General features: G+C 44.4%; 1 protein-coding gene across 3 annotated transcripts in view; it reads left to right on the top strand.

Moving 5' to 3' along the window:
* shq1 (SHQ1, H/ACA ribonucleoprotein assembly factor) overlaps positions 1-22,134 on the top strand; it is a 40,851-nt gene extending 18,717 nt beyond the window's left edge. For all 3 annotated transcript variants that reach the window (XM_037782465.1, XM_037782457.1, XM_037782449.1), the window contains exons 10-12: positions 2,292-2,415; positions 8,680-8,800; positions 21,317-22,134. In XM_037782465.1, coding sequence (XP_037638393.1) covers positions 2,292-2,415; positions 8,680-8,800; positions 21,317-21,920 — 849 coding nt within the window. In that variant the 3' untranslated portion in view covers positions 21,921-22,134. The remainder of the gene's footprint in view (positions 1-2,291; positions 2,416-8,679; positions 8,801-21,316) is intronic.
* Positions 22,135-22,433: the final 299 nt, after the last annotated feature.

Raw genomic sequence — 22,433 nt, 5'->3', positions numbered from 1 at the left:
TGCAATGCCCGTTCGGAAAGGTTCCTGGAAATTGCTGCTTGCGGCGTTCTTGAGAAACCGCTTGGCGCTTGTTGACTCCAGGGATGTGAGGAAGAGTTTGGTTGTAGCGTTAGTATATCCATCATCCAGCAGCATGTTCGACTCAGTCCTTAGAGCCCTGAAGCCCTGCACCCGCTTCTGCACGGAGCGCCATTCAAAGTATTCAAAGTTTATTAATATTGAACCTGTTCCTCAAAACCACCAGACTCCAGTCAGACAACAGTCATTTCACCTCGCACCTCATCATTGTAAAAACGCATTCAACCTTGACAGAAACCAAATAAAACTTTCATCAAAACCGTCTTTGTTAGACTTTCCACTGTTCCAACGATCAATAGTTTGGGAGTTTGAAAGAGAGACTGAATAAGTAGCAGATATAAACAAAAAGGAGAAACCACCTCAACATTTTCACTGTTTTCTAACTCCGCTTCCGGTGCTGGCCGGCCGGTGCGTCTGTGACGTTGAACGTGACACATCAGGAAAAAAACACAGAAAGGCTAGTGCAACGGCACGGCATACTCGCAATGGGAAAGGAGTCTATCGTCTATATATTTAGCGTATTTCCCGTGTTTAAAAAAACCTGCATACATGCACTGATTTTGATGGGAAACGGGAGCATTTCGGCAAGAAACATTTCAATCGTAGTTAATGTCCACCTCCAAATGTACGCAGTCTTGTACCTTCGACCTTTTATCAAAGAACCAAATATTTTCTAACGCAATTCTTAATCTTTTGTAATGATACTGTAACTGGCACTTTCATGCTGATCCGAGCTGTAGAAGTGCTCCAACTGTGAGTCGTGGGACTTTTACTTTGGGAACCAGGGGCTCTTGAAATAGCTCCTTCCACTTTGCAACTCTATCTCTGAAGCCAAGGAAGCCCCAAAGTGTAGACACATTTTTTAGAAGGCGCATGTTATGCCGTAGCCTCTGAACGAACAACCATAAATCACATATCAGCTGACACTTATTAGCAGTTAATGAAGGCTTTTGTTTCTGTAGACCAGGCTTGGTGCTCAATACTGTTGTATCTTATCCTATTATTGTTGGTGCTCAAGAGGAGCGTTGTGGGTTGTTGTTGTTGCCAGTAGTTTCAGGCTCTCGGTGACAGCAGTTCCTAGACAGATTTGAATAGAAGATCCTTCATTAATGCCACATGTTTGAGCTCACACACACACTACACTACAGATGTGTCCCTGAGTGACCTCATTATGTGTTGGGCAACTCAGTCTAATTATAAACGAGCCAATGAGGCTGCTCGGTGGGAGTTTGGTTGCCTCGACCTTGACCGCAGTTTGCTGTCTTGCCGCTGCGGTGACTGTGGAGTAAAGAACAGTCTCCACCTGCCTGGCAGCCCTTTACTGCTCGTCAGTCAGCTGGCAGAGCTGTCGGCTCCTATTGACAAGCCACCTCGCTCAATCCCCCCCTCCGCTCCCCGCCTCCTCCTCCTCTTCCTCCCTTCACCTTGTGCTCTACAATAGATTCCTCTCTGTCTTTGACTGCCTGTCTGTCTGTGTGTCACCGCTGGAATCAGCCCTGCTCCCTCACTCCATTCTCCCTCTCTGCTATCTCTCTCTTTTATACTCTCACTGTCTATCTCTCTTCCCCCGCCTCCCCCCCCTACAACCCATCATCCCACCCCTCTCCCCCTCCATCTGCTGCATGTTTACTTGTCCTCAGCCGACTGCGCTGGTGTGACTATGCGAGTCCTCTCCCCTCCCCCCCTCCCACCTCCCTGCAGCAGCAGACTTTATTTACACTCTAAACAAGCCCGAGGGAGAGCATGATCCCGGATGACACGTACTCGCGGAGCTCGCAACACGTCCTTAACGAGCCACAAAAAGAAGAGAAAGAGAAAGAAACGTGAGATACAAAATCTCTGTTTCTGTCTCCGGGCTGCGTGTCCATTAGTGCGGAGAGAAATCTGAGAGTGGAGGCAGTGATTAAAGAGAAGCGAGCTGCAATTAACAGGCCGGGGCTGCAGAGGTGTTTAAGAGTTGTGAGCCCCCTATTTTGCCAGCTCAATAAATGAGTTAGGAGTAATTAGCACACCAGCGACTGCGGTGCACACCAATGGGAGCCGGTCTTTAAAAAAGAAAAGGAGAGGATGAAAAATGTTCATGGGCTGAAATATATGACCGAACCAAACCTGTACTGTCAGTTTCATCTCCATTTCCTTCTCTTATTGAATAAAAACATGGTCTGTTTTTGTGCTGGATAGCTTTCTGAGTTTCATGTCCTCGTGTTTTGCAGACGTACGGCTCCTTGCAAGACGTCCTGGTTTCATTTGGACGGAGGGTTTTGTGCTACCCACTCTACAGACACTTCTCCATGGTTTCTGCTGCTGTTCGTGACACAACTAAGATTTTGCAGTCAGGTGAGTCAAAAAGCACTGCACCATCAACCCTCCAACACACACACATACGTACATCGTGAATGAAAGATTCGCCTATGCATCGCAATTTTCCGAATTGATTTTTTTAATGCCAGAATCGATATATTTGCTTCATTTGAGTCTATGCAGAGGTAGAAGGAAGTTACGGCTTTTATTGTTGCAGTCTGAGTAACGTGACGTCATATCTGTTCCGTATCCGTCAACCAAAACAAACCGCAGCGAGCCAAAATGAGAAAGTAGGAAACGTCGGAGGTTCCGCGTGGATACGACCTGCACCCTCACATTTTAAATCCAACGTGGTAAACACTACACATCCAGTAAAGTATGGAAACACTTTGGGTTTCACACATTGCCAGGAAAAGCAGAGCTAGACATCACGGCTGAAGCTGCATGCTAACTCTGTCACGTACAGGGGACGTTATCGCATCGCGGTAATGTGCGGTTGAGCCGGCTGTCGCTTTCATCTCCGTGGTCAAGTGGGCCGACGCTACAACTGTAAAGCACCCATATACTGACATTTATGTTAAATGCATTCAAACGGCCCCGATGGAGCTGAGTATGGATGTATAAAGAGAACGGAGCTGACAGGAGAGCTCGAGAGGGACTTGGCGAAGTTAGCGGAAGTATGCATGTGTGACTACGTCCGGTTTTCAAAATAAGGTGTTAACAAAGGGAACTGTATATACAAAATACATATATAGAAATAAGATTGATTGATTATATTCACTATACGTATAAAACATTACATGTAATTATATAAATTAAAAAGAAAATGACACTTATTTGTGAGGGAAATGTCTTTATTCTTTGATTTTTTTTTTAGGGTTGCCGGAAAGAATTTAGTAAGTAATTGCTGACAATGACTGATATATTTGACTTCAGGACATTTCTGACTACATACATGCTGAAAATCAACATTTGTACTGGATCAATTTAGAGATTTTCCAAAGTAAAAGTATCTAGAAGTGTATTATTCAACGTTTTCCCATGGTCTAGTGTTAAAAAAGCATCGTGACAGTCTTGAATTGGGAGATAGGTGAATTGTCCCAGCCCTACTAGAAAGACATCTTGACTTTTTTAGCAGGGTGCTTTTTGCGGTGCATTGTCGAGCAGAAGCAGCCTGCTGGACCGACCGAGTTCAGAGAAAGTGGCTCATGAGCACACTGTGTGTTTTGAGAGTAATATTCCTCCAGCCAAACAAGAGAGTGGCCCCACTCCCACCTCCTCCTGGGAGCGAAATGTGGATTAGTCGAGAGCGGACTGTTGACTTTGATATCTCAAAGCCCGGAGTAATCTTTAAATCAAAAGCCCCCACGGATAGATGAAACTCAGCAGTGTAAACACACTCGCAGGATGTGTGAGGGCCAAGATTATCCAGCTTGTGATGATTTTAACGCTGGTAAATGACAGCAAATTAAAGGCCTTTTAAGCTCCAGATTAGCATTTCCGCGCCTCATTAAGTAGGAAGATGAGTTGATCAAGAGAGCCAGGGAAACGGCAGTCGGAGTCTCTCTTTCCCCTCACCTTCTTTCTCCTACCTCCGAAACACTCTTTCCGCCATAAGGATGAAATTATATCACTCTTGTTTTTCACTCACGACTCCCAACATTCATTATTTGCGAGCATTAGGGAAGTGTGAGTGAAAGGGCTTTTCCTTAATGAACTGTAACACTGCAGTAATTCGGCCTGGCGTGTGTCTGAGGGCGTGTTTCCTCCCAGCATTACTTTACACACTAATTAATTTGTCAGGATAAAGCAAATGGAAATGCACGCTCCAGTTTTGAGGCACTTCATTTAAGTGGCCGTGAAAGCAAACATTCATAGGTATTAGCAAAACAAACCCATTAACGGCGGCGCACAGGTTGGGGCCCTTCGAGGAAATGTTATCCGGGGGTAAATATTTGAACAGCCCTCAGGAAGCAAGTGGAGGAGCTCCTTGAGAATACTCGCTGTAACTAAAGAGCTACTGGGCAGGTAGAGGAGAGCGGGGAGGGGACTTACCTACCAGATACTCAGAAGGCTGCGGTTGCTCAACCGGTAGCGGGCACAACATGACTGCAACTTCATTGCAAATGAAGATTTAAGGACAAAATAATCACCTCATTTGCATATTTATTTCGGAGCAAAAGTATTGGAATTGTGGATAACCTTGTTCGATAGCTTTCCGATAATAAAAAAAGACATACTGTTATATGTTTAAATGTAAAGAAGAGATCTGTGTCTTCAAGGGACTCTATGTAAGAATCAGAAACATCGCACGGACAACAGAGAGATTGGATAGAACCTAACGTTAACGTTCTGTGTTGATCCAGTTTGTGAGACTGAAAAATGACATCAACGGGGGTCCGAGTGTCACGTGAGATATGTATCATTTATGTATTTATGCCTCCGCGCCGGCGACAGCCTTGGCTGGAGGCATTATGTTTTCGGGTTGTCCGTCCGTCCAATACATCTGTCCGGTCCATTCTCGTGAACACGATATCTCAGGAACACCTGCAGGGAATTTCCTCAAATTTGGCACAAATGTCCACTTGGACTCAAGGCTGAACTGGTTCGATTTTGGTGGTCAAAGGTCAAAGGTCACTGTGACTTTATGTCCGTCCCATTCTGGTGATATCTCAGGAACGCCTTGAGCGAACTTTTTCAAATTTGGCACAAATGTCCACTTGGACTCAAGGATGAGTTTTGATGGTCAAAGGTCACTGTGACCTCACAAAACAGAGTTCATATGCTAATTATGACAATTTTACACAAATGTCTAATAGGACAAAATGATGAAGTGGCAACATTTTGGACAGACATGAATGTAAACTGCAACTTGACTGGTTGTTGGAGGAAAACACCCATGAGGCGGTAATTGCAGTTTTTCTATAATAAGATATAGATTCCAAGCTGGAGGAACATTAATCTTGACGTACCAATTGAAATGGAAATAAAGCATGAAATGGGGTGAAACAACTATCACTGTGCTGCCTCTGTAGTTTTTGGAATTTCTGCATTTTTGTCCAGAAGACACAGCAGGCTTTGTTTTTGGTCCACTTCACACCCACTGCTACATCTATGCAAGCCTGCTCATTCAGCAGCTATGAAATAATTGCTGTTATAATTACTGGATAACCTGCTTTTACCAAATTAACACACCTTGCTCAGCTCTCTTGGGCATCTCACCAACAATATCAGTGTTGAACTGAGAGCAACCTTTGGCCCTGATTTTCTACAAACAGCTCATGAATCTTTTCTGTGAAATAAGTCAACTCTTGGAAGCGAGTGTGTGTTTTTGCCTAAACATGATCCAAGTCCTGAATTTGAGGGCAGAGTTCCCTGCGTACGATCCCATGCTTAAACGAGAACCAAATGTTTGTTTAAGGTTTTCCTCGCTGGGAGTGCGCAGTTTATTTTGATTGGGCTGGAATGTCTCTGGACAATGCCAACCGGCTCTGCGGAGGTGCCGAGGAGCATTTTCTCTTCGCCCTCGGAGGACTGTCGGCCACATCATAGCGCTATTTATACGCCCGATTGGAGGGAGAAGTGTTGTGGCGGTTTGGCTCGCTGTGGGCTTCAGGGAAAAGTCATTTGTCAGAATAACAAATTGAGGTTCTGTGTGATGTGTGTGTGGTGCTGAAAGCTAAAACGATCAATGAACATGTTTCCAAAGTGCAGGTGTCGACCATAAACCATGTCACATGCAGCGTAACAAAAAGCTCCCACGGTTAAACATGTTTGATAGTTTACATACTTTGGTTGGCAGAAGATTTATTTACATAGTTATTAAGCTTCTGTAACTAATTGCAATCACATGCTGAAAGATACCACAAGGAATCCTGTGCACACAAAATCCACATTAACTTAGCTTAAGCATGCACTGTGTAAGATCTGGCCACCTGCTCCATAGGCAGTATTTTATCTTTACTACTGGGACCATATAATTTGAATTTAGAGTCATCAGTTATGAAAATACAAAAGCCAACGACTAACTAACAGCAGAGCAAGAATATGCAAAATTGCCAAACTGCTGAAACTCTGAGAGCCGGTCAAAATAACGCTGGTGTCTTATGATATTCACGTGTGGCGTCGGCCTATAGTTCACGTTAGCCATCTTTGTGTTTACTGTGACACTAACCGGGGGGCTGTATGGTACGTTTTAATAGTTTGTTTATTGGATTAAATCCAAAGTGGCAGAAACTACAGCAGCGGGAGTCACAGCGGGATGGTGGAGCACTGGGTTTAAGCTGTGTAACATCAGCAACAGAAAGTTTGCGGATCCGGCGAGGAGTCGAGAAGGTCACCAAGATCAGACTCCTGGTGCTGGGGTTTGCCCCGCTGGCTGAATTCAAGCTAACTGCTAACTGAAAGTCAGATTTAATCCAATAAAGAAACTATCAAAACGTGCATGGAGCATGTACCTTCAACGTGATTGACAAGCCCTCAGGGCAGCTCTACTTCTTCGTCCTCTAATGTTGGACTGAGAGCAGGCTAGACGCTACAGTGACTCACTATCACCTCTAGAGGTTTAAAGGAACTGTATGTAAGTTTTTACACATTTAAACGTTTTTTAAACAAGTTGTAACCGAACGTAAAAAACAAGACCTTCCATGACTTTCTGGGTTTTCTCCATCAGCCTGTAGACTGATTTTAATGTGAAAAATGCAGGACGTTTTTTTTCCAGGAAAATCCAACGGATGTGACGTCATGCGTGCTTCAGAGTGCCTTTTATTTTCAGCTCCGCTACATGGCCAACAATGTGCAACCATAGCTAACGTTTGGTTGGAAATGGAGTCCGCTAACGCCAACATATGACCAACCCCCACCACAACTCAGACTCAACACAAACACAAGCACAGGGGCGAGCAACAGGACGCTGACTGTCGTTGACTTTATGGCCACAGGTGTCACTGTTAACAAGCAATTTCTCATTGTTACATAGAGTCCCTTCAAGTGGTATAACAAGACAGCACGGGCCGGGGCTAGCTGGTTAGCACGCTCATTTCAGTAGATATCTCTGCAACACAATACATACACGTCTCTGACATAACGTCAACAAAACTATAAGCTGTATCTGTTTTTCTAAGTTGTTACGACATCGGCTCACCCACGTCACCAATGAGCACAGATTTCCTCAAAAGCCCCTTTTTGGACCACAAGAACTCTGCAGATAGCTGCAGTTTTATGTGCCAAAGTTTTGAGAGATGTATCTTGATTTTTCTGCCGCCTCCAACCCAATCCCATGGAGGTGAATGGAATTTTGTTTTTTTTGGTGCTGAAAGCATCAAAAATGTAGTTTCATAAAATACACCTTCTTTAAGCAGGAGACATTTGCATTCAGGATGGGGGAACAAACGGTTCTGTTTGAGCATGAGCCAAGCAGTATCACATTTGTCTGTAGCTGTGTCCATATTTCATTACATCACGACATGCCAATTCTAAGCAGGTTTTTGAGAAGTGGCAAAATTAAATCTACTGGAATAGTTTAAACGCTTAAGCTGTGAGTCAGAGTGGGTGGCGAATCCATACCTAGGAATCGTCACAATAAGATTGCAGCTGTGTTATACGCTCTTGTTTGCTCGGCTCCCTCGGGGCTAGAAAGCTTTGACAAGTTGACACTCATTCGTTTAAGACCAGACAAGATTTTTAGGGAATTATCTTCATCTTCATGAGTTGCTAGACAACGACGGAGACATTTTAAAGCTTCAAGCTGTGTAGTTAAGTGACCTATATTGGACTTAATGCCATGTACAGTTAATTACCTTGCAGGATTTAATAATAAAAAATAATAATCAGACCATTATGTTTGTCAGATCACAACGATTCAGATCAGCGCCATAATGATGCAGCATGGGCAGACTTGAATAGCTGTCAAGTGGAAAAATCATCAGAAACATTCAGCGCTATTTTCAACAGATCAAGGCGAACACATTTTTGACAGAAAGTCTGAGCAGAGCCACCATTAAATTGACAGATCGAGTGCCAAAAATAGAGTTTGTCTTCTTTGGCTCTTTTTGTCTCAGACGTACCACGTCTTAACCAGGAACTCTTCTTAAACCGCACGGATCAAATTACTCTGCAGCTCGCTGGGATTTTCCTCTGATCTCGTATACCTCGGCTTTTATGTATGGAACAATGACTGCGAGCCTTTAGATGCACGCTGCGTCTCTGCCAGCAGCTGGAGTGCATTGTCATCCTTAATACCGAGCGCGAATAACACTGTTTTTCCATTTGCCTGCTACGGTGTGTGTTTGCTGTGCCCAGGGAAAGCCTGTGTCCTCAAATGCCTGCTGGATATTCACAAAGTGTTCCGAGAGAACGAGCCGGCCTACATACTGAACGATCTGTACATCACCGACTACTGCATCTGGATCCAGAGGGTCAAGTGAGTCCAACAACACACACACAAATAAACCCATGTGCACACACCTCAGAGACCTTCATCTTCAGAGAATTACTTTCAGTGCCACTCAGCCCCCATGATGCATCAGCGCTTTAGAGAGGAGAGGATTAGACGAGTCATTTGTCACAGCAGGTCCAATTCAGTGACCGAGCCAGCGAGAGAGATGCAATCTCCGTTGTCTCCATTATCATGCGTCAAAAGTACCATCAGTGAGTTTTAAAAGAGTCACTCAGCAGATTCACTCCGTATGAAACTTTTAAGAGCACACATGCGTGTGAAGCTTTTCACCATCCAGCATCACAAGCCAAACACACAAAATCTGCCCTTTTCTTCTCCATATGATATAGGTTCGATGGCTCTCTCTCCTCCTACGACTACATGTTCTACAATTACTTACACATTTCAAATGTGAAGCCTGCGAGCACATTGCTCAGTAATGAGCTCTGTTTTACTCTTGGCCAGGGTTCAGCCAAGTGGTGTGCTCGTCTGGAAAAAGCCCAGTTGAAAAATGTGTGCCTGATGTTGTAGGCTCGGCGCCCAGATGCAGACACGATAAAAGGTCTGCAGGGATTTAGTGCCCCCCCCCCTTCCTCCCTCTCCTCCTCCTCACATTCTCATTTCTACATTTTTCCAACAGAAGTCTTGAATTGTGCTTTTAAAAATGCTACGGGTGCAGGAATCTTAAATGCACAATATGTCATTTTCTGCCACTAGGGGTCTCCCCTAAAAACAATAATGGTACATGGACATTTTTGGATGCCGCGAGGGATAGCCTCTAGGCACCACCTGATTGGACGAACGCTTTCACTCTTTGGCTGCTGCTCCCAGCCAAAGAGTATAGAAGCAAAGAGATGAATCTCCAGATTTTTTTTGATAACAGCCGCTGCCGCCATTTTGGACTGAAAAAGCTTATTATATTTATAATATTTTATTGTTCAACACAGGCCATTTCGGATGTTTTACTGCCGTCCGGTAGTCGCTTTCAGTCCAAAATGGCATACCTTTGCAGCTGGCCGCTGGTGTTGCAATGGAACGAACAATTGACTTTCACTTCTTGGCAATATACATTCTTTGATTTCAAACCGAAACCAATATGGCGGCTCGTCTGGAAACGTATTTCTCGTATATTACGAAAACAGTTCAGCGAAATGTGTTTCTGAAAAGATTTGATGTTAGAAATAAACCGTGCATTTGCTGAATCTGTCTTCATTTTGAATCGACAACGGTTAGTTTAAAAGTTTTTTGGGAGTTTCCAGAGTCGTGCTGGACGCCCCTAATTTGCATGAAGTAGCCTAGACCTCAACTTTATGAAAATGAGGAGCAGGCAACGTGACGGTCCGTCTCTCCAAACGCGCCGCTACGCTACCAGAATGCATTGCACGGCTGCTTACATAGACAATGAATGGGAAGCGTGGAAAGGACAGATCCTGTGGATACGTACTGTAACAAAAGACGGAGAGAGCAATAGAGCAAGACACAAGTATATACTATAGTAATAGTGCGTGTGGGAAAGATAGAGGAAGATCTTAAGTATCAAACAAGACCTTTTACTATAGGATAATAATCCGTTGTATTTTCCAACCACCTTCTGTTTACACCGGCACACACATGTGTATGTGAACGGTCATGTCAAATGCATTTTCGGGCGTGTTAGTATGGACGGAGATTATTCCAAAAACGGTGCTAAAACGCTTGTGTGTACGAAGACATTAGTAGTGTGGATGTTGCCCGATTTCCTTCATCCGGTTAAAATATATGGTTAAAAACATTGTAAAAATGTAACTTAAAACTGGATAAAAAGTCCATTTATGACAGCTTCTGGCAGACAACCACAACGCTGATGCATGCACAAAGGGGATATGACGCCATTGACAGGCGACCAAAATATATAACATAGGTCTAGTCGTTTTTTTAGACATTTCAATGCGGAAAAGTTACATATTATACCTTTTAATGGGTGGGAAAGCTGTCTTTCTTAGAAGACACAATTGCACTTTTTTTAAAGGGTGCAACACAGTAAGATAGAGGGATCTTACTGTTAGCACACGGAGCTTCTGTCAAGTCACTGAAAGACTCAATCAGTCTCTTCTTTCCGGAGGAGCGCTGCCTCCCCTCCCTGCTCTTCCTCCTCTCCGCTCCTCCGCTGTACACTGGAACTAAATGTCAGCTTGACCTAACATGCTGACTCCTACTTCACCCTGCATCGATCATTAAATGGATTAGCTCGCGCTCTCGCAGCAGCGACCTGTGATTGAATTGTTACATTTCCTTTTTCTGTTTTTTTTTTTTGCCTGTCAATAAAGGAAGAAGTTCGCTTTTTTTTTTTAATCCTCTAATATAAGCTGTCATGTAATAAAACCCACTTCTATCTCCAACCACTTTAAAGAGCAACCAGTTCAGTTTCAGTACGGGTCTTCCATGCAGTCTTCACTTGTGGTTTCTGAAACTGTTCCCGTGTTGGGAGTGTGACATTAAAAGGAGCCTGCAGTCAAAATGCAAAGCAGCGCAGGAGAGAGCGAGGCGTGTTCTCTGAGGTTTGGGAGCGAACGCGGTTTCCACAGACCAACCTCCGCCCGTCATGTATCCGGTTTGTTGTGGCGGCCCCTTTTGTGTCGTCTGACAGGTTTGATGACAGATAGCGTAGGCGTTGCTTTCTTCAGTGCAAGATATTCCCCTGCTCGCACGGGATTTGTCATCCTCCGCTAAGTGAGTCGCCTCTGGGAGCCGAGCGGTAAGATGAGATGTAATCTATACCCCCGGTGCAATCCCTGTATCTTGTCACTCCGCGGCAGCCGCCGAGGCAGACGCGATCGGGCTGCGCGTGATGGACGTGGCGATTAATGGATGTTTGTTGGCTGGGTTGATTTATTTAATCTCCTCACTGTCCCACATGCATTTCTACTCCTAAAGTTCCTCCGACTGCCGAGACATCGGTCTCAAATTTACAACCTCGTAAAGACTTCACTGTGATTTAAGCCTCGGGGCAGGCGCTCCCCTTTACTCTGACACACCGAGCACAACCCCGCGCATTGAAATCAAGAGTGCAACCTCGAAGCAAATTGCTCTTCACATTGTTTTCACTTTGTTTTTCGCCGCAGTGGTCATTGTTCCAGACTTTAACACACATTCCCTTGATGGAAACTTGTTTTAACTTATCCCAATTATTGCTAGCAGAGAGTATTCTTTTCAAATGGAGCAGCGCTGCAGTCTCCAGTCTATTAGTTTCAGGGCATGCGTTTGGAGATCCTCAGATGCCAAAGTCCCCTGCAGAGCTGCTGGACTGCGAAGAGAAGTCGCCTCACTTTCTCTCTCTCTCCGTCGTCTCTCCCTTTATCCAAAAAGCTTGGAGAGAGGCCAACGCAGATTCACGGCAGCCAGCACAGACAAAGCTTATAAGCCCGGTGTCGTGTTGCAGCACCTCCAGTTAAATCAGAAGGACTACAACTTCCCTTTTTTTCACCGCCGCTTCACTTGAAACCACCTAACAACCCCATATTAATTGGGTCAATTAGATTCTAGAAGGGGGAAAAAAAACATGGCAGCATACAAGTGAGGTGCTCCAGGGTTCGTGTAAGAGGAGGGAAGTGAGGTGAGATTCATGTTTCCATATGAAGTCATTAGTGGAAAAGGAAAAAACTGGTTCTATGTACGTGTGTTTTTTTTCTCTCTTTCGTGGAGTGAATCTGTAACTCGTCTATAAAGGCCCTGACGCACACATTTTGGGCCGTCGGTGGGCGTCTATCGGCTTAATTTTTTGTCCTGCACCGTTGGCACTAGTCTGCCCTTGTCAGAGGCTTTTTGGCTGATTCAGCATGTTGAATCGTCGGCGGAGCCCGTTGGTGAGAGAAATCACTCTGATTGGCTGTTCAGCTTAAATGAATCAGAAGAAAAACGGAAGTGAGCGAAGCAAGCAAACAAGTGAAGGCCCAGACACACAAAGCCGACATCAAAGAATTAGCGACGATGAAGACCGACTGTTACGTCGCCTATGTCTTGGCGGCCAATTGGCACGTTTTTCGTTGGCTTGCATGCTGAATTGACCGAAATTCGAGTGCAACTTTTTGGCCAAGACAAAGGCGACGTAAGGCGACACAACAGGCGGCCTTTGTCATCGCTAGCTCTCTGATGTGTGTTTGGTGTGTCTGGGCCTTTTAGATGTGGGTGTTGGAAAATCGCACATTGCTCCAGAGACTGTAAAATTGACAAGAAATGGTTGAGGGATAAACCGAGCCTCGCACCATAACAGCTGAATGGACTCAAATAGTTGTGAATGGGAGGTGTGAAGTGAGCAGTCGCCCAAAAAAAAAAAACAATGGGTGTTGTTTTCACTGAAGAAAGGAAGTACAACGGAGGAACAAATGTGTGCAGCACTGCATGAAAACAACAAAGGAAGCTGCCAAAAAAACAAGTTGTAGACATTCTTTTTTTCCGAAACCATCCTGGAGGATGAAGCCGCCCTCAGGATTTCTACACGCTCTCCTCCTCCTCCTCCTCCTCCTCCTCCTCCTCCCTCTTCTCATTCGTCCTCAGCATTGTTTGCACGACAATGGCCGCTGGCGGAGAGTCGGCAGCTCTGACAGCAGCTCCCCCGCGGGGAATAGCATCTGGAGCTCCAACAACTGGGACAACGGGGTCAATTACGGGGTCAGCATGTCGGCGAAGACCTGCGGTCAAACGCCTTGGGAATGCACTTGTGCATGGTGGCGTGGTGTTAACACCCATCCCCCCCTGTCGTGCATGGCTGCCCAATTCACCTCAGTACACCTCTTTGTAAAGCTCAAGGCACTTATGACACAGATTTTCCCTTCGGCTACTCGGCGTAATAGGTGTTTTCATTTTACTTGTGCTCGGGGGCTTTTCTTTGAGAATTAAAATTAGGTGTTCGCAGGCTACTTCTGTGGTGTGATGCTGGGAGAAAATGGTTGAATTGTCCCGTAGCCAAGCCTGGCAGCTTCCTTATGTTGTGGTTTATGTGACAACCAGATGTTTGATGGGAACCACCAGGCAGCGTCACACACAACTGTCAAATGCCCCGTCCTGGGGGCTTTGAAACGGATAATGGAGCGGCTCTATCAGATGTTAGCCGCGGCTCTGAAGGAGATCCTAAAGGCCCCCGCTGGGGAGAACAAAGATGCAAATGTCTCCCAGCTAACAGGGATAAGTAGTACAGATTTCCTCCCAGCGTGAGGCCCACTCCAGCTTTTTTGTCTTGAGTACACAGGCTCATCTTAAACACAGACTTGCACACTGTGTTTGCATAATTTCCTCCATCCAGTTTTGGAGTGCCCACTCCAGTTATTACAATCGATTACAGTGAAGGGATTTCTTCTGTCTGAACAGATGCTGATTAAACAGCTGCTCCTAACATCATAATTCCTGTCCCTTTCAGAGATATAAACGAGATATTAACAGTTGAATATAAAACAGACACGCCGAACAGCTATTAATACAGTTTCAGGGCTTTAATGTCTGAGGGATTACATAAATCAAAAGGTTAGAGGAGACAGTAAAAACAGATGAGCTGAATATAGTTTGTAGTAAAGATCCCAACAGTAGAAACTGCAATGTTTAAAAAAAAGAAACCCACACAAATCCAAGCCTGAGGGCTATGAATTGTTTGAACAGAAACCAAACAAAAGCCTGCTATGGTGAAGATACTGTAGATACAATTTTCAACTTGACCTTTAAACTTAAATGATGATGTGGGACATATAACAGAAACTGTCTTTTTAAGAATCCGTCCACATTTCTTCTTCGTGTGCTCCACCACACCCAAAGCCTTACAGGAAAATACATTTTTTAAAATACAAAACTGAGTCTTATTTTTGTAGATTTGTTCATTCTTTCTCTTGGTTATGGTAATAGTTGAGATGTGGGAACATGGCTGAACATGGATCGAAAAAGTTATTACAATTCACCCCGAGGGGAACACGAATGTCTGTAGAATATTTCATGGCAATCCGTCCAATAGATGTCGAGACATTTTATTCAAAAATGATGTTGGACCGTCCATGTAAGATTGCCATTCCCAGAGCCACGCCGGTAGCTGCTGCTAAAAACACTGTGCTTGCACAACTGCTGTAAGTACGGTAAGGCCAAGTAAGTCTGCAAATTGCAATCTGCAACCACGTCGCTTGATGCCATTAAATCCTACACACTCTACCTTTAAAGGTCTGTCATTAAATTGTTGACGTTTTATCATGAATCATCTATCATCCTATCATAAGTGATAGGAATAACATTTAAAGGATTTTACACGTTTTTCTTTAGTGCTATTAATTCTCGCATTTTTGAACTGTTATTTTTGTCCTTCTTTCACAAAGAACGCAAATATTAGGCGTCGAAAAAGCAAAGTTTTCCCGGAACATGGTCGATTTTTCTGAGCTTTCACACCGCGAATAAAGGCATCAACCAATCAACGTTGTGTGGAACGGGTTGAGTTGCACCTACATTTATGAAACGGCAACACGCAGGCTCCACTCTGTAATCCGAACCAAGACGGCAAAACTTTATTACTCCTTTCAACCTTGACAAAGGCAACGCAGACCAGATCCACCCTTCTTACCTTTTACAACAAAAGCCCTAGACATGCAGGCGAGTATTTTGTGCATCATTTATTGGTCACGTCCCCCGTTGTGTTAAGGCCTTGAAGCTGCAAACCCAGGTTGTAAAAAAAAAAACATCCATACCTGTGCCTGACAGTCAACAGATATTTATGACGAATTAGTGTTTGTACAGTGCAATAAGTCTTTTCATTGGCGGCTGTAAGTCTGAACTGGAACACTGGCGTGTTGAATAAATACATCTGTGTTTCTCATTTCTGGAATCGAAGTGGCATCCAATGCCTCAGACCCTTCCAGTGTTCAGTCACAGTGACGGATCACATCTCCCAGCGTCGGCTTTTATCCCCCTCGGCTAGTGAAGGATGCAGTGTTACACTGAGGAAATCTGCTGCTCATATTACACAGATTTATACATCTGAGGACGAGCTTTATCTGCGATGTTTTCAAGAGCGCAGACGTGCTGAATGAGTTGCTCTTTCAATGAACACGAGCCCGATGAAAGAAATGTCAGATTGTAATTCAGCTCGGCTCTTCCACACACACACACACACACACACACACACGCACACATCCCATTCTCATCTAAAGACTTTGGCAGATGGAGGCGTCTTTGTCTCGCCAGAAGTTTTCCAACCTTGAAAAAGCCTCTCCTCCTCAGTTTAATGAAGGCAAGCCACAACAGCGGTGTAGTAATGACTGGATTGTGTACAACATTATCCCTCCCCCCTTCTGGACACAGCCTTTGTATTCACCGCAGGCCGAGCTTCTCCAACCACAGAGCAAAGGAGGGGAGAGAAAACAAGCGCGCCTCTCCCCAATGCTAACTCAATAATGACTTCCCACGGGGGGAGAGAGAGAATACGGGGCAGTCTTTGAAGTGGCTGTGCTGCAGGAGGCTCTTCTGCCCCAGCCTCGCTACAGGATGCTCTCACGTGGCTTTTATAGAGCCCGGGACCTAAACAGGCTCCATACAGCCTGCGCACACTCGCCATCATTAGTCGATGGTTACATTTTAATGTCTTGATATCCTGTAGTCACTGTGGGAAAAGACCATTTGTCATTGTTTAAAAAAAGATGTGCCTGTCTTTAGTGGCTTTCACACACGGAGACCACAGAATAACTGGACTCCAGAGAATGCAGTGTTTTTTTGTCGTTCACATCTTCAGACAATTGTGTATAGAGATGAAGCAAGGTGTCTCCAGTACTCGTGTTTAATTTATAATGCGCAGATTGATTTGGAAAGTCTGCCAGTGTGGTACATTTATGTGCTGCTGTATGAATTGGAAAATTAGCATCCCCTGCACAGACGTTAAGCAGACTCACTTCCATGGTCGAGGGATGGCAATGTTGGTCAGTTCAGACTGAAATATCTCAACAACTATTGGATGCATTGGCGTGAAATTTGGTACAGATATCCGTGGTCCCCAGAGAATGCATCATAATGAGTTTGTTAATCCTCTGACTTTTTCTCTAGCGCCACCATGAGGTTCACGTTTGATGTTTTGACCGAAATGTCTTGACAACTATTGGGTGATGCATTGCCATTAAATTTGGTGCAGACATTCATTCTCCCCCTCAGGATAAATTGTAATGTTTTTGGTGTTCTCTTAACTTTTGATCTAGCGCCATCGTCAGGTCAAAAATTCAGTTTCTTTGGTTCATGACTAAATACCTGGAAAACTAATGACTTTCCCTACCAGGCCAGACCCTACATTTACTTGCATAGTTTCTGTCCAAGTCCGAACTATGGCAGCAGTTTTGGGCCCTAGCCAGATTAAAAATCTGAATTTCCACTGTAATAAAAGAAAAAATATGTTCAGCACAGCCCAAAAACTGTCATATCACAGACTATGAGGTCTGCATTCAATAAACAACAACAGGGTTGTGGTGCAATTCCGACCCGATTCAAGCCCGAGGAAATTTTGAGAAATTACTGGGGTTTGGGCCCAATGGGGTTCAGGCAGAGAATCAAAGCTTTACACACTAAAGGATGACAATGAATATGGTAAACTGTTGCTTGCTGACTAGTGGTGAAAGAAAATCAAATCGTGTTGCTTCAAGTACCAGTGAACATGAAATACAATCCAAGTCCAGTTTGAGCGCCGGGAATCTGAAGAATTCTCCAATGCTAAAACGTTGCACAGCGGTCTATACTGTAACACTATCAGAGAGGATTTTACAACTCTTTAAAGTGATCACGGCAGCAATTATTTTGTCTTTCATCTCAATGATCGCTTCCCTCCCCTGTCTGTGGCACTCAGCCTTCCTACTGAAGACGTAAATCATTAAAAACAGGTCAATTAAATGTATTTATATTGTTAAATCAGGCTAAATTATGTCCTATAACAGCTGGGCACTGTGGTAATGAAGGAACATGTCACCCAGCGCAACAGTGTGGCTCACTGATGTGTTTTTAATAGGAGCTCTATGGTTATATCAGGCTTTAGCTACACAAACGATACTTGTCAGTGGGATCAATGAAATGCATTAAAGGATAAATATTTATCCTTTAATGCAAGAAGCAATAAAATTCCTCCTCAATATACTTTTTTCTTTAAAGTATTTTGTGGGTTTTATTTGATCGGATTTACTGATTCCGTAGCTTGAGAATATCATGTATTTCAGCCGCACTCACAGCACCGTGACTGAAACCACAGGGGAAGACTTTTCAAGAATTTTTTTTTTCTCCACTCTGAGCTGGCAAGCTGCCCGAGCATCTTAGCTGGAAAAAAAATCGACTTTGGCTACTGTTTTCAAAATTCTGCCACGTTGTGACCGAGAAAACTGCCAAAACATTTTTTGGATTAAGGTGCGTGTGAGAATGGGCATCCTCCTCCTTTCCCACATCCCCCCCCAGATTATTCCTTTTCTCCGTGTGCTCGACTATAAGATCTGTTTACATAGTCCCTCCTGAGGTCTTAAATGAATACACAGCCCCTGCACGCTGCTTCCATAAACACTTTACTCGCCAGAATGGGGAGCTCATTAGGGCTGCGACGGTAATGAGGAGCCGTCCTGGTGCTCAGCAGTGGGTTAATTGGGCCAGAGAGGGCACCGGGAGCTCAGTGTGAAAATGTGAATGGCTGCGGAAGAGTAGCCACTCCACACACACACACACACACACACACACACACACACACACACTTTATCCCACCCTGAATGGACATAGTCTGAATCGCAGTGACCCGCAGAGGTCACCTTGTAATCACCATGGCAATAGGGGCGGCACACACGCCCTAACCGCGCTGGGGGACGAATAGCAACCACTTAAGTTTTTGGCAGCGTGGCGGGCATTCCCAGCGTGAATAATGTGCAGGCGGGGGCCTCCCAACAATCTGATGGCTCTCTACACAAACAGGGGGCCTTGTAGGAGGACATTCATCAGCAATAAAACACCTTCTCTCTCTTCAAGGAGTCTGTTATGTCTTCTGTGGCGACACAACTATAAAACTGAAGCTTTAGGACGGGGGGTGGGGGGGGCATTGTTTAATGTACTGCTTTATGAGGGCGTTCTCTTAATCTCGATCTGTGGAGACATTCAGCTGCAGCGTGGAGACATTCTCTGTCCAGACTTTTATTGACTGTATTGCAGTCAGACTTTGTGCAATCTGTCGGGCCATTCGGGGGCTTACCCTGCTTCCAGTCTGCAGGATTTATTCTCAAAATGTGCTTCTGTTCGTTCTATTAGTCCCCTCTGCAGTAGGGATGCACCGATCCGACTTTTTCATTCCCGATACCGATAGCGATACCTGGGCTTTGGGTATCGGCCGATAGCAATGTTTAATTAATAATCTGTCTGCCTCACTGTGTGGAAGTGACTGGGATCAGGCTTGACTTCTATATTGGTTTTCTAACTTTGTAAAACATAATGTGACAAATATATACATAGTAGAGCAGTCAAAGTTAACGCCATAATAACATGTTAATGCAAATTTGTTTTAACGTCATTATTTTCTTCAATTCAATCAATGCCACTTGCGATTTTTAGGTTGTAGCGGGCTCAATTTTAAAGCTAGAGTGAAGAAAAGCGTAAGGAATCCATTGGTACCAACCATGTCATACTGGCTTGTCGTGAAGGAGGTTAAATAACTCCAAATTTACGCTAAATTTCGGCGAGGAAAAATTGTCATGGCCATTTTCAAAGGGGTCCCTTGACCTCTGACCTCAAGATATGTGAATGAAAATGAAAGTCAGTCAAGTCAGCACACTGACACACTGACAGCTGTTGTTGCCTGTTGGGCTGCAGTTTGCCATGTTATGATTTGAGCATATTTTATATGCTAAATGCAGTACCTGTGAGGGTTTCTGGACAATATGTGTCATTGTTTTGTGTTGTTAATTGATTTCCAATAATAAATATATACATACATTTGCATAAAGCAGCATATTTGCCCACTTCCATGTTGATAAGAGTATTAAATACTTGACATATCTCCCTTTAAGGTACATTTTGAAAAGATAATTTTTTTTTTTGATTAATTTGAATCATGGACAACCATGTGATCAATCGCAATTAAATATTATAATCAATTGACAGAACTAGTTTTTGGTCAGATGCTTGAAATAAAGTCTGTGATTAACACAAGCTTAAGAGATTTTAATGTTTTATTCTACAATATAAAATACGTCAATAAATATCCCACTCATGAATTTTAAAGCTTTAACGTGTCTTTAAAAAGGCGGTTGCTAACAAGTGACTAAATGAGACTACTAAACGTCATCGCGATGACTCGCCCTCCTTTACAGCCTCGTTGTTTATACTCGCGCTCATGCGACCGTGGTGTAGTTCGTCTTTAGCCTAATGTTAGCTTTTTACTTCTGCCGATTGCATTCACGCTTCAAAAATCATAAAAGTGGTGTTCATTTGTGAGGATTATCTCATGAACAAAATGTGTAAATACGTTTCTTTGCCACAGAGTTTATTTTCTGCAATATTCCAAAACCCAATGGAGAAACCCCATCGGCTTTCTGTCGATGGAACCAGGACAATGCTAACTTCCTAGTTGGCCTACAAAAATACGTCATCCCTGCACTGCTCTATTCTCCGCCCAGACTTGTTGACTGTTTTGCAGTCAGACTTTGTGCACAACTGCAATCTGTCGGGCCATTCGGGGGTTTACCCTGCCTCCATCCTGCAGGATTTATTCTTGAAATGTGTTTGTGTTTGTTCTATTAGTTCCCTCTGAAGCCTGATTTGTTGGGTAAACTATCCAGTTTAAAATAAAAAAAATCCCACTATAAGGATCTCTGGCTTCCATCAGATTCTCAGGACCTGTCAGCCGCTGTTGAAATCATTTTTAAAAATCCTTTAAAATATTAAAATCAAATCTCTTCTGATGTGAAAGGTTCCTCTGATTGTTACCGATCCCTCTCCTCTTGCAGCCGTTAAACTGTTGGCTTAGCCTCTCAGGGATGCCGAGGTGAAAGTGTGCGCGTGTTTGCATGTGCGAACCCGAGGAGGAGGAGGAGGAGGAGGAGGAGGAGGGGGAGGGGTCTGCCTCTCGCTGTAATCCCTCTCTCTTATCACCTCTCGCAGGGAGAGCAGCGGTGGGGGAGGAGAAGAGCCCGAGCCCCGTGTATCAGCGCGGCTCATCTCCCTACATTATTAAACATCCATATTTCCATATTTCATTGAGCCCCCCGCGCCTCGGCAAATCGCGGTCTACTTAGCATTCAGATGAGAATGGGATATGGTTAATGGGTATTAGATTTGTAGATGGTTATCCTGTGGTTATGTCTTTAGTACGCAGAGCCAGTCGATCAGTCAGTCGCTCTCGCTCTCTCTCTCTCTCTCTCTCTCTCTCTCTCTCTCTCTCGGGTACCACTGATGAAGTTTGATGTCTCTTTTTATTTTCCCCTCTCTGCGTAGCCACGCACCAGGTTTATTGAGGAAAGTGAAATTGCTTTCCTAACTTCCCACTCTTTATCTTCACAGGTCCAAGAAGATGTCAGCCTTGGCCGCGACGTTACAAAAAGCCTCCCTGCGGAAAAAAGACTTGGAGCTGGAACTTGAGGAGCTAGAGGCAGCAGCGACGATGGTGGCGGGGGAGGAGGAAGAAGATGAAGAGCAGGGAGCTTCCGACTCCCAAAGTGACAGCAGCAGCAGCAGCGACTCGTCCGATGAGAGCGAGGAATCTGAGGCTGAAGGGCAAGGCTGCACCGGATCCAACGAGGGAGGAGGAGGGACGTCTAAGGACAACCCTCTACAGCCCCAACCCATCCAGGCTGCCTCTCCCATCCCCCAGGAGCCCACACTCTTCTCAGCAGAGAGGAAGGTGGACGCCCTCCCCTCAGCGTCACAGGGCTGCAGACAGCTGATCCAGGAGCTGGGGGAACGGATGGCGGAGGAGCTGAAAATCTCTCAAGACTCCAGCTACGAAGCGTGTTCACAGGCGAACGGCGCCGCAGCTCAAACAGAAGCAACATCTGGGAGGAGCAGCAGCAGCGGTGGGACTTTATTAGAGCCGAGTCCTCGCAGAAACCCTCTGCTCATCGTCCAGACACGGGAGGATCCGGATGAGAGTGACTTCATCTGCTGATTGACAATGTTGTGGAACCTTAAAGCCACTTGATGAACTTTTAACTGTTGAACTCCTCCGCCTAAGGGATGTAAGAAAATGTGACTTTTGTTTTTAAATGACTTCTTTTTTTTATATGATTGTTAGAGCTTCAACTCTCCTCTGAAGGACTTTATTATATGAACTTGCTAAGCCTCATTAAAATACTTCATATTGATGTGGTTGTTTTAATGAGCATGTGTGAGTGCTTTTCTTATTTCATTAGAGGATAGAAGAAGAATTAGAGGCGTCTTTCTTCTGTCTCGTCTCGTGTGTTATCTCTATATCCAAGCTGCCTTCATGCTATACAAGAATATTTTTAACTCTCTGAACATACTTTGTTTGATTTGATATGAATTATTTCTGCTCCTTTTTAATTATTCAAAGTGATTCAACAGAGTTTGTGAACTAGACATTTTACTAGTGTAGAAGTATATACCATGTGCAGTATATTACCATATTAGGGCCAACCCGAATGCTTCGTTTTGAATATGT

The sequence above is a fragment of the Sebastes umbrosus genome, chromosome 1, assembly GCF_015220745.1.
Source record: "Sebastes umbrosus isolate fSebUmb1 chromosome 1, fSebUmb1.pri, whole genome shotgun sequence".
In the NCBI taxonomy this organism is placed as follows: domain Eukaryota; kingdom Metazoa; phylum Chordata; class Actinopteri; order Perciformes; family Sebastidae; genus Sebastes; species Sebastes umbrosus.
Note: the sequence above shows the minus strand (reverse complement) of the source record. Positions and strands in the feature narration are given on the sequence as shown.